At 32.2% G+C, this 12,441-nt stretch overlaps 2 protein-coding genes across 2 annotated transcripts; both read right to left on the bottom strand.

Annotated features, from left to right (window-relative positions):
* Nucleotides 1-3,460: 3,460 nt before the first annotated feature.
* Nucleotides 3,461-5,232, bottom strand: LOC123222950 (LRR receptor-like serine/threonine-protein kinase SIK1). The gene has a single exon (XM_044645981.1). It carries the CDS (start codon nucleotides 5,033-5,035, stop codon nucleotides 3,653-3,655), a length of 1,383 nt encoding a protein of 460 aa, XP_044501916.1. The 5' UTR covers nucleotides 5,036-5,232; the 3' UTR covers nucleotides 3,461-3,652.
* Nucleotides 5,233-9,288: 4,056 nt separating this feature from the next.
* Nucleotides 9,289-11,901, bottom strand: LOC123222828 (histidine-containing phosphotransfer protein 5-like). Its single transcript, XM_044645799.1, has 6 exons — nucleotides 11,733-11,901; nucleotides 11,438-11,568; nucleotides 11,182-11,250; nucleotides 10,852-10,923; nucleotides 10,162-10,234; nucleotides 9,289-9,808 (listed from the first exon to the last, which is right to left on the bottom strand). Exons 1-6 carry the CDS (start codon nucleotides 11,793-11,795, stop codon nucleotides 9,758-9,760), a joined length of 459 nt encoding a protein of 152 aa, XP_044501734.1. The 5' UTR covers nucleotides 11,796-11,901; the 3' UTR covers nucleotides 9,289-9,757.
* Between the last annotated feature and the right edge of the window lie 540 nt (nucleotides 11,902-12,441).

A 12,441-nucleotide genomic window follows, 5' to 3' on the forward strand; every position in this document is an offset into this window, starting at 1 on the left:
TCATTGTGAAATATTTGCCGTCATATTTATTAAAGCTTCTTCGTTCTCGTATCAAAAGTTGATGCGAGTGGGGCCTAATCAAGTGCTGTAAAGATCAGGGCTTTAATTTCTAAGAGTTCAATGGTCAGCTTATTCTTTCTCATAATATAAATATAAAGCAAAGTTATATGTCCAACTCTTTATTATGGTGCCCATCTGCTTCCCTCTCTCTCTCACCATACAGATAACTTACTAATTGATAGTTGCGAAAGCAAAACCAAACAATTAATAGTCAAGTTTTAAAACCAACATGGTTGTCTTCAAAGACTCTTATTTCATGCTATAACCAAAGTCTATTAAATATTTTTTTGATGACACATTAACATCAATTTATTAATTTATCTGGTTTAATAATTATGAGGTTGATCACTAAATCTAAATTTATCTGTCTAATCAGGGTTTATAATCAAGGTGTATTGCTTGAGAGTTAGGGAACATAAACAATGAGGGCCCCTACTTAAGGGCTTGAAGAAAGATGTTATAGTGCAAATATATATTACACAAATAATCAACATGCATGGAGTTGGCACTGCATAATCATGCATTCGTGGGCCTACACTACACTTATAAAAATGAAATTATTCTTAAAGCAAAGAAGCTTAACATTGAAAATAGGACAAATATATGCCTTCCTATAGCAACAAGAAGAAGAATATGAGTTGACTAGAACCACCCTCAAATAGGGATTTTATTATAATATTTCCCAACAAAATGCTAAAACAAACTCAAGACTCTTTGAAAGTGAACTTCGAGAGTGTTTTTAACTATTATTTAGAACCCAGATCAGAAAACTTCATTTGGGCATAGCCAAGCTGGACAAGTGTCGTCTCTTAGTTAGACTTTGTAAAATATAGACAGATGATTTGATCTATAGAGAGTTGGTGATGGGATGCAGAGGGCAAGTTGAATTTTCCCATTTCCCAACCAACCCAGACAAGCACAACACAAGCACTGAGTTGTTAAAAAGACTTGCAGATTGACCGTTTGAGCCTATTCACCATGTGCCTCACCACCTAATCCTGCTATCTTCCATATGTCGAGACCCTTCATGATTTAGTTGCTTTTTCTGATAAGTTGGGTGTATCTTTTAACAATTATATAAGAAGTGACCTTAAAGTCCAAGTATAGTGTGGGTGCTGAATGTTATAATTTTGGTTTGCCCGAGTTATACTAATGATGGGTCTTCAATCACACGCAAGCTCGTCCAAGTGAAAATCCGAAAAGCAGAGACTTATCATTTCTGTCACCTATATAATATAAATATTCCAAATAAACAAAACTGTGAAACAAAATTTCATAGATTGGTGTGAAAATGCCAAGATGTAAGAGTTAATAGAACGGGGGCTTTTGGTCCTTCACAATACAAGCAGTGCACTACTCCCTAATCCCTGTCACTACAAACAAACAAGGAGATACGCCAATAACATAATTTAAATATTAATTTTAGCAACTATAATAGAATCTGTCTGGTTGTCCAGAGGGAGTGAGGGAGACAAGGGGAGAGAGTTTTCTGTCCATCCAAGTTGAAAGTAGGATTCTCCTCCAACAGCTATTATTTTCTGCAATGAATTATCCAATAAAGAGTTATATTATGTATATTTATTTTAAATATAAAATATATATATTTATATATTATTAGATAAATAAATATTATTTTATTTTTAATTTAAAATCACTCAATCACATAATCATATATATATATATTAAATATATATTTATTTATATATTTAAAATAAATAAACATAATTTTATTCTTCCATAAATCCTCACATTGTTAATATATATATATATATAAAATTATGAAAACCACTTTTAACTATTCAATATTGGATTCCAAGTATGCAATCGTTTATCAAATGAAATGACCGTTGATATATGGACATGGACGGTCTCATTTTTAGTTTTATAATATTTTTCTACTTCCACGTCATTAATATTTTTCTTTGGCCATATTATCAACTAAGCGACAAAGATTCTACACCTTTCATTTTTAAATGATACAACAGAGGTTACAAATTATTCAATTAACAAATATCTAATGTTATTTTATTTGTTTTTTACTTTAACAGAAAATAACTAAAATACCCTTTGGTTTCTTTCCCTTTTACGAAGTTGATTTGGTTATCAATTTTTTTTTTAATAGGAAAACAACTAACAAAAAACTTAACAAATTAAAATAAATCGAAAAGAAAATAACACTAAAATTTTATATTTATATTTGTTTTTTTAATATGATAATTTTAATATTTTAGTTTTATAAAAAGAATAATTTAACAATAAAATTGTGTATTTAAATTTAAGTATTTAATTATATTAATAATAAAATAATATTCAATCACATAATAACACATCATCTGTGTATCGTTTTTTAATAAAAATAATCATTTAGATTTTATTAAGGCCAAATGACTATTTCCCACCCAAGGTTTGATGTTTTCTCAAATATCTCTCATTTAACTATGGAAACACCAAACACCCACCCATGACCGGTTAAATTTAACAGAACCCTAACACCTGAAAATTTTATCTCTTTTTGCCCCCCTAAACTTTAAAAATTGAAATTTTCCCTCAGCCTAAGTTTTCAAAAATGGCAGTTTCACTTTAGGATTTCGTTTTAAAATCTTCGGCGACATCTTCGGCTCCATTGCCGACGACCTCTCCCTCCTGAGGAATCCTCTCCTTCCGACGATCTCTTTCCTCCCATTTTTAGGCCCAATCGGCGTCGAAGATGCATTGAGAGACGAAGAACTTCGTCTTCCCCGACGATGTTCTTCGTCTCCCAAGGCGTCTCGGTTGTCGATCGGGCCTCCAAATGTGAGAAAAAAGATCGCTGGAAGGGGAAGCTGCTTTAGGAGGGAGAGGTCATCGACAATGGAGCCAGAGATGTCATCGGAGATTTCAAAACGAAACCCTAAGGTGAAACTGTCATTTTTTAAAACTTAAGCTGGGAAAAATTGTAGTTTACAAAGTTTAGGGGGGCAAAAATATATTATATTTTAGTTTATTTTTTAATATTATAGAAAAATAACAATTTTACCCTTATCACCGTTAATTTTAACTATTCATGGATGGGTGTTTGGTATTTCCATAGTTAAAGGGGAGATATTTGAGAAAACATCAAACCTTGGGTGGGAAATAGTCGTTTGGCCTTTTATTAATTTAACCCTTTGCACAAAAATTGAATCTAACCCTAAGAGACTGTTATTGTCCATTGTAAAAAATAAAAAAATTTATTCCCAAATTGATAATACCACTTGAGTCCTTAACCTTACTTACCACGTAACTGTTATTATCAAAATTTTAAATTTCCTAAAAATAATAATTTAAAAAAAAAATAAATGAAGAAGAAAAATTACTGAACTTCTGAATATGAATGGTGTAAAATATAATTATTCTTTAGAAGAATTTAATACACCAAGCATTAAAATGAATATCACACCTTATAATATTAATAAAAACGTGAAACTAAAACTTCACAACAGACCCACATTATACACAACATTCTTTATTTCTATCACAAATAAAACAAATTAACGAATCAAAATTACCGCCCCAAAAAATTTAACATTATATCTTTCCCAAATTACCCTTGTCCTTATCCGAATTCACAATTCTACCCTCTCCATTCGGTACACTGGGCAGTCGGCCTTGTCTTCTGCTTCCCAGCCTTCAATGGGCACGGCGTCTGTATGGGCGGGACCATGCAATTATACTGCAGACACAGCGAGCTACTCAACGGAATCTCGGACGTCGGATTGATCTGCATTCCTGTCAAATAGTTGTGCTGTAGATATAAAATCTGTATACTAGCAGCCAATAACCGGTCCACAAAACTACCCGGCACCTGACCCATAAACCGGTTATTATTCAAATATAGATTCTGTACGCTCGACAACATTGGCGAGATTTCACCTGATAGCCTATTGTAGCTCAAATCAACGGTTGTGATTGTCACCTGATCACTCGGTTGAACAGGGCCTGTAAATGAATTTCTCTGTAACTGAAGGTTTGTTATTGGATATGAGAAGACCCGACTTGGAATATTACCGTTAAACTGGTTCATACTCAAGTCAAGGTAATTTAACTGGTCGAGCCGGTTTAACAGCCGGTCAACCGGTCCAGTCAGCCGGTTCCATGATAGAGAGAGGTATTGCATAGTAGGAGGCAGGGCGTCTGGAGCAAGCGAACCGGAGAGGTCATTGTGTTTCAAGTCGAGTCGGGTTAGGGTTTGGGAGAGAAATGGAGGGACCGAACCGGAAAGTTTGTTGTGGCAGAGAATGACATTCGCTAGCTCCGGTAAGGTTCCGATCGAGCGAGGAATGTTTCCGGTGAACTGGTTATAGCTGAGATCAAGCGTTTTCAGGCCACGTACCTCGCCCAGAGTTTCCGGAATGCCGCCGGAGATGAAGTTCCGACTGATCGCAAGGAAACGCAGATTCTTCAACTGAGACAAAGATTGCGGGAGTTGCCCGATTATTCGGCCAGGCACGATTGACAGCTCCGCAAGAGAAGAAAGTTTACCAATGGCTGCGTCGAGGTGGCCCGTAAGACCAGGCGAACCGGCTCGAGGATCTCCAAGATTGAGAGCAATAACTTTATCGCCTTCACAGTACACTCCGGCAAAGTTACACGGATCCGAAGTGAAGTCCCACGATGCGAAAAAGTTAGAACCAGGCATGTCTTCGAGAGATTTTCTAATGGCTTGTAGAGCTAAGAAATCAACAGGGTCTAGAATAGCAAAAACATGTAATAATTGACATTGTAGAAGAAACAGAGTGAAGAAAATGTCAGATAGGTTAATGATCCTCTTCTTTGGTTTCGCCATGGAAAGCCTTATTATCGTTCTTGTAGTGAAGGAAGGGTGGAGATGGTTGGTTATATACTGAAGAAAGGAAGGTTCAAGGGTTCTAGAAAAGCTTTTTCGTGAGTGAAGTGGACCAATTTCTCGTGGGAAACGGCGTGAGCGTGAAAGCTTTAATGGCGAAACTATCAGCATCAAAAAGAAATAAGTACCTAGCTATGGCTTGGAAGAGAAGCAATAGAAGAATATACTATTATTGATTTTCTTCTTCTCCTTCTTCAATCTTGTTGTTGAAGCCTTTGGCTTTTCATTATTTTAGCTTCTTAGAGAAGAGGGAAATGGAGATCACTGCCGCAGTTGCTCTTACTCGTATAACCAGTAGCCGCAGTGTCGATGCAATTATTATATTAATATTTTTTCTTCCTTTTATGGGGAATTGGATCAAGGGCAAACGGTTGTCCGAGCCTACCTGGAAGAACGAAGAACCAACATATGGTTCGGATGACAGATAAGCAGATGTTGAGACGGTGGTTCGGACGGGGATCACGTGATCTATTGGGTTTGGACTAGGATCCCTATGGGCTACGGTACACATGTGTAGTAGGCAGTCAATTCACCGACAGGTAAAAGGTACCACGTGTATGATTCGTGTAAAGTGGATTGTCACTTAGCGGTGTTCGATACTGATAATATTGCCTGCATATAAATTTATGCATAAACAATAATAATAATATATTATTATATAATTTAAAATTATTTTATTTTTAATTTTTAATTATTTAATTATATAACAATATACTATTAATTATATATATAATTACATATAAAAGTTAATCACCTAGCATTTTTCTTACGTTAATTCAGATGATTAGAACTTTAGTATTTAACTGAGAGAATTGACCAGCTGAAAATAAGAAGTTCATTTACTTTTTCTCAGTCAAGATTTGACTTTAAAGTACTTTGATTTATTTTATGACATAAAGGTAAAATGTTATTTTGACTTCTTTAAAAATTTAAATTTATTAAAATTAAATAAAATTAATACTCCTTAAACTTCCAAAGGAAGTAAGTTTTGTAAACTTAGAATTCAATTTTTAATATCTAGGAAAATAAGATTCGAGAGAGAGAAAAAGAGAACAACAAGGAAGGAAAATTGGAAGAAAGAATAAGGGGTAATATAGTAATTGCATCTTTTTTACAATGTGAGAGCCAAATTTCCCTTAACAAAGATGAAACCTTGGTGGGGGAAAATATAAATCACTCTTACAATAGGTGTTGTTTGGTTATGAATGGGTAAAAGTTAGGACTTAGAGAAAGCATAAGCATTTCAATATGTTTGATGTGGTTGATCATGGAAATGACAGTAAGGTAAGGAGGAAATGGCAGTAATGAATAGGGAGTAGTAAAGCTTACCTCTCATGGAATGTCCATGATTGATCATGGACAGTCATCTTCTCACATCAAAATCATATCAATTTATTGATCAAAATCAGATCTGCATGATTATAAAGTTAATTACCTGCGATGACAGAGACTTATTCATTAAGTGATGTGCTCACCGAATATTTTCAGCGTTAGTCAAATGAATTGATCCCAATAAAGACTCAGCTGAACAATTAGGTGAAGCATATTATTGATTCAAGAAATAATGATATTGCAAATATCTATTTTTAAATTTATAAATAAATAAATATATTTATGTGTATCATTATAATTAAATATTATTTAATTTTTAATTTAAAATTATTTAATTATATAATAATATATATTTAAAATAAATATAGGTAATTTTATTATTATTGGTTCAGAACAAGGCTGTCCTAAAAATTAATGCACAAAGCACTAACAAACATGTTAACCGGGAAAAGTAAGATGAACCCAATATTTTAAGTTATGTTCAAGGGCAAAGGGCTATATCCTATACAAATTTTAATATCAAGATAAATACATATTTATGATATTTGAAAATTTTTAAATCTTATTTATAGTCTATTTTTTATTAAAATTTTCTGTTAGAAGTATAGGTAAAATTGTTATTTTATAAATACATATTAAAAAAATATAAAATTCAATATTTCCTCCTTAAATTTTTAAAAACTAACAACTTTACTTATGTCTAAAGTTTTCTAATTTTGAAAAGTAACATTTCTTCCCCAAACCTAGGGTTTATATTCTTTCTCTCTTCCGCCATTGATGATAATGAGTCTTCATCGCAAATTAGAGAGGGTAAGAGATGAAGACACATTAATCTGTTTGTCCTCAGACAAAAACATCATCACTGATTGTTGAAGAGTAGAAGAATATAAACCCTAGATTTGAAGGAAGAAAACATTAATTTTCAAAGTTAAAAAACTATAAATAATAATAAAGTCATTAGTTTTAAAACTTTAAGAGAAAAATGTTTAATTCTTATTTTTTTTAATATTATTGATAAAATGATAATTTTATTTTTATTTCTAACAAAAAAAATTTAACACAGGTTAAGTTAATCCATTAACGAAACTTTGAGTTTTTTAAACTGTATAGCTATATATTTATTTCCTTATTAAAACTAAGATGAAAAATAATCCTTGACTTGAGACCTCTAATCAACGGAAAAATGTGTTTAAGTTTCACCAAACGCAAGTACCCTTCGTATGTTTATGGGTCCTTTTGCGTCCAACTAGCTCCACCATTTTTTCACCATTCCCTTTTTGTCCCAAATCCTTCGGTCATTTCTATGAGCAAGCCAAGCGTCTTTAATTTTTGGCCGTCAAGACAATACAAGAAATTTCTCAACATCATGCGTTTAAAGCTTTCTCCTGACAAAACTTGTCAATGTCTAAACGGCTTGTTCCTCCATTAAATGTTGCATCATGCCACCACCTCTAATATCATTAACTCAAAATCATATTCAATCACACCTTTTAGAGTAATCGGTACTTGTTTGGTATATATATATTTTTAATATATAATTTAAATATATAAATAATATATTATTTATATATTTAAATTATATAAAAAAAATATTTACATATAATTTTCTTAATAAAATTAATGCTTGTATTAATTTATTCACCTTCTGATGGCATTAAATGATTATTCTGATAGCGTTATTCCATATTAATTAGGAAATTTGAAATAGTCAATTAATATTTAATACTTACCATATGAAATAAATTATTATTATTATTATTATTATTATTATTATTATTATTATTATTATTATTAGGGCTTTTGAATGGTAAACAGTTAATATTTTTCTTACCAATTTTATTTTTTAAAATTTTATCATGAGCAAATGTTACCCATCTTCAAGGGTTAGTTATAAAAAATATGAGTTCAAATATTTTTTATGATATATAATTACAAGATTAAATTCAGTTAATATATACAATTTTATATATAATTTTAAGTATAAACAATATTATATGTAAATATTTTTAATATATAATTTTAATATATAAATGATAGATTATTATATAATTAAATATTATTTATTTTTTAATTTAAAATTATCTAAGTATATGATAATATATTATCTATATATTAAAAGTCTACACAATAATTGTATTGTTGAAGTATTTTTACCATGGGCAAATAGGTAAAGTCAGTAAGGATAAAAAAAGGGGTTTAGGTGATGTTTTAATTGATACAGGTACCAATGCCTTTAATGGACAAAATTGAGTTGGCTTCGTCACCAAATTCTATCCAGTTTTGACAGAGTTAATCGGCAGCAATTGACTAACTCGCCATTATCCATATCATGAGCAGAGACACATCTCCTTTCAAACTTGTTAACTGGGACCAGTTTTTCCTCAATAGGCGGACCAGGCTGTCACTGTATAAAGTCTTGATCCACCTCAGGACCACAGCTTCCATTAATAACCATAACATTGAAAATTACCCTCATAACTATTACTCATCTTGCCTTCATACGAATTTCTTATGGAAGCAGAGCAAGGCAAATTCTCCCCAGTTGACTGTGAAGTACTGTTCTTATCACAAATACTATACAATTGAATTTCTTACAATGCCTAAAGGCTAACATTCTTTATCTGATGGAAAGAACCCAAAAATATAGCCATCAGTGGAAGTAGAAAATAATGATCTGCAAAAGATGAAGAACAAGGGTTTTCCCCAAGATTTTTATTTTTATTTTTTTAACAAACTTTGGGTACAGTGGAAGTAGAAGACTTGAATCTATACCCTCTTATACATAGAGTCTTCTCTTTCACCACTCAAGCTACTTCTTGCAGAGGTTTTCCTTGAGAATTTGCTCCGTAAACCTAGGTACTATATTGGACATTAATGCAAACAGCAAATCTTAATGGAAGTAATAATCATAATGGAGTAATAATCATAAAACTGACTGGATAAAAATCAACCAGGAACCATACATATTTGTCAAAGCCTTTTAAAATTTTAGGTTATTCCACACACATCCACATAATATATAAAAGATATACTTCTAGCAAGACTCCACACTCATACCATATAACCAGCTATAATTCTAGCAAAGATTACAAACCTTCATTTGGTTGGTGGCTTATAAAAAAAAATGTAAAGTTTTAGCAAGAAAGTTCAAACACCAAACATAGTCTTATGCAATAAAAGGGATCCACACCATTACACTGGATTAAAAATAGGTGAAAGTCAAGGATAATGGGAAAACTTCAGCATCAGACTTCTAACCAGATTGATCGATCTAGGAATTTAGCCCACTGAACAGCAAAGAAACTCATAGCTTTTCAGCAGCAGAGGTAAAATTTATTCACACCTGCAATCTCCTCTAATAGAAGCTTTAGAATAATCTAAGACAATCCTTTATCAACCTTAAGGAGCTAGACTTTGGAACAATAAAAACTCATATAAGAGTAGCTGTGACAAATATAGTTCAGTCTCAATGCTTCACCACAAGGAATAATATCAGCATCCTCATTCAACTATAGGAACTGACCCACCTGCAGCAATGATCTGTTGCTCCAACTACAGTGACCAAACAGGGAAAAAATAGAGTTAAAACTCAATTGCAGACGAAAGCAAGAAACAAACATTATGCAATTGCTAAGAACATTTTTGTGTTTCCAAGTGATGGGATAAAATCCTTCCCATCCTACTTTATAATGATCAATGAGTAAAAAATTATAGGTTCAAAGGGGCTGAAATATAAAAAAGGTAAAAGACAAAAGTAAGCTTCATTTAGGAAAACAGCAGCAAAAAGGAATTCAGTTTCAAAGGAGAAACTTTTAATTTAAGAAATAAAACCAGAAAGGTTTTTCCTTGAATAAGCAGGAAAGCCCAGTAAACTTTCAACTATTCTAATAGTCTTCTGCACTTACTCTAAACAGCTGTTGAAACTTGTTCTTCAATACAGAGTATTCCTGATTCACTTGTTGCAGGCTTCTCAAGCAACTGCACCAGAACATTCTTCAGTTAGTCATTTTCAGATGCAACCACTATGGTCATTAATCCCTTCATCAAAATTCAACTTTTATAGATAGACAACATAAGGGCAATTTACAACTCCAAGAAGATTCATGCATGGAACAATTTTTTCTCCATACTGCACAGGAATGGATCTGTAATGACAAATGATCAGGATGAACAACCAATGTTCTTTAAACTTCAATAAGACCATCAGAAACTTTAGCCACTTATCACACATTTAACCATATACTAGACAAAAGCAAAAGTATTTGACCTTATTGAAACAAGATCAAAAGCATACATTAGCTAAGAAGTTTCAAAACTAACAGAACTCAATCAATTGAGGCCAAGAACAAAAATAAAAGAACCATACCCAATTCTTTTAAAAATCCAAAACAACTCATATATTCTTAACTAAATGACCGATATGTGCTCATTATGTTAATTTCAGAAGTCACAAATGTTAGCACTATTGGGCTTTCTGGATTTCAGAAAAGACTCCGCCATCATTCATGATCAACCACTACACAAAGAAGATAATTTGTTTAAACAAACTTTCAGAGGGTAATGAAATCATGCAATACGAGTGTGCCATAACTCACCCTTCACGGTTCTGGGCCTCACAATAAGTTCTGATGGCAATGCAGGCATTTTTAACTCTTGTTGCACCAACACTGTTAACCAAAAAACCAAAGCAATCCAACACATCAAAATAACAAGAAGAATAATATTATCAAAATGAACCTGACATAATGAAAACTCAATTTCAAACAGCAATTAGTTGTCTTGTCATACTTTTCTACTATCACGTAAGCAATATTCACGCCAAAATCAAAGGTTTTGTATAGGTGTTCTAAGAAGGTCATATTAAGTAAAGAGATTTAAGGAAAAAATATATATAAATAAATACAAAAATAAAAAACTGCAAATACCTGGAACTGCTACCCTTCAATTGATGAGCATGGGAATCTACCAGCCTAAAGTCTACATTTTGTTGCTCCCTAAACATTGATGGAAATAAAAAAGAAAACCCAATTAACAATTATAGGCAAATTAATTTCTTTCTTTCCAAACAGAAAAAAAAAAAGTTAAAAATGTTTTTGAAAAAATCAACTACAACAGTCAAAATCAAAAATCGTAAAAAGGATAAATAAAAAGGTTAAAAGAAAAGAGAGGAAATCCACTCACAGAGCTTCGGCCATATTCTGAACAAGCTTCTGACAGTCATCAAAGAAAAGAGTCACAACTTCCACCACAAAATCTGGGTTGCTCTCATCTTGCAGTTTCTGCAATTGAGAGAACTGGTCATCCAGGTATCCCTGTTCACAAACAAACCAAACCCATTAACAAGAAAACAATTAACACAAAACCATTTAGCCCTGGCAAAAATTAATCTTTTTACAGAACAACCTCTGACATGATCACCTTCAACTAATAGGTCTAATTAAAACAAATCACACAAGAAAAGGAAGAAAGTGCACACCTCACGATAAAGAGACGAAGTGTAATCAATAAACTGTCTCTGCAACTGACTGATAACATCCATGGCTGTTTGGTCTGTGAACTTAGTATGTCTGTGTCTCTGTTGATCTTCTGATTTTAGAGCAAATAAATTGTCTGCATCTGTGTGTGAATTTTTGTTTTATTAATTTTTCTATTTCTAGTTGTCTTTGACTTATATTTGACCAAATCCGCATTCCCGGAAAAAGCTAGCGGGTTGTAAGGTTAAAGTTGGCAAACTACTTATAAAATTATAAACCATGATACAGTTTTACAAAATAACCAAGATTTTGAACGTTTTTACCAAATGAACCAAAATTCCAAACGGTGTACAAATGTAACCAAATTTTTGTATTCACAAGTCGCAACAATTAATCCAAAATCCTATCAATTCCAAGCTTTAATTTGCAATCTCTCGCATTAAAAATACAATATCAAACCTTATATTTATATATAATACTTATATTTTTAACATAATTGTATCTTGTTACTATAATTGTGTATGCAAGTAATAAATGATATAGAGGCTCCACTAAATCCGATATCTAATTATTCAATCTAAAAAATTAATTTTGATTTAAACAAATATTAAATCTCGGATAGACCCAAAAAAAAATCGTACAAATCGAAAACTTAATAGGACCCGAAAAATCATTGTGGTAAGAGTATAGTTGTCAAGTTTTCAAACTTGT

This window comes from Mangifera indica, chromosome 8, assembly GCF_011075055.1.
Source record: "Mangifera indica cultivar Alphonso chromosome 8, CATAS_Mindica_2.1, whole genome shotgun sequence".
Lineage (NCBI taxonomy): Eukaryota > Viridiplantae > Streptophyta > Magnoliopsida > Sapindales > Anacardiaceae > Mangifera > Mangifera indica.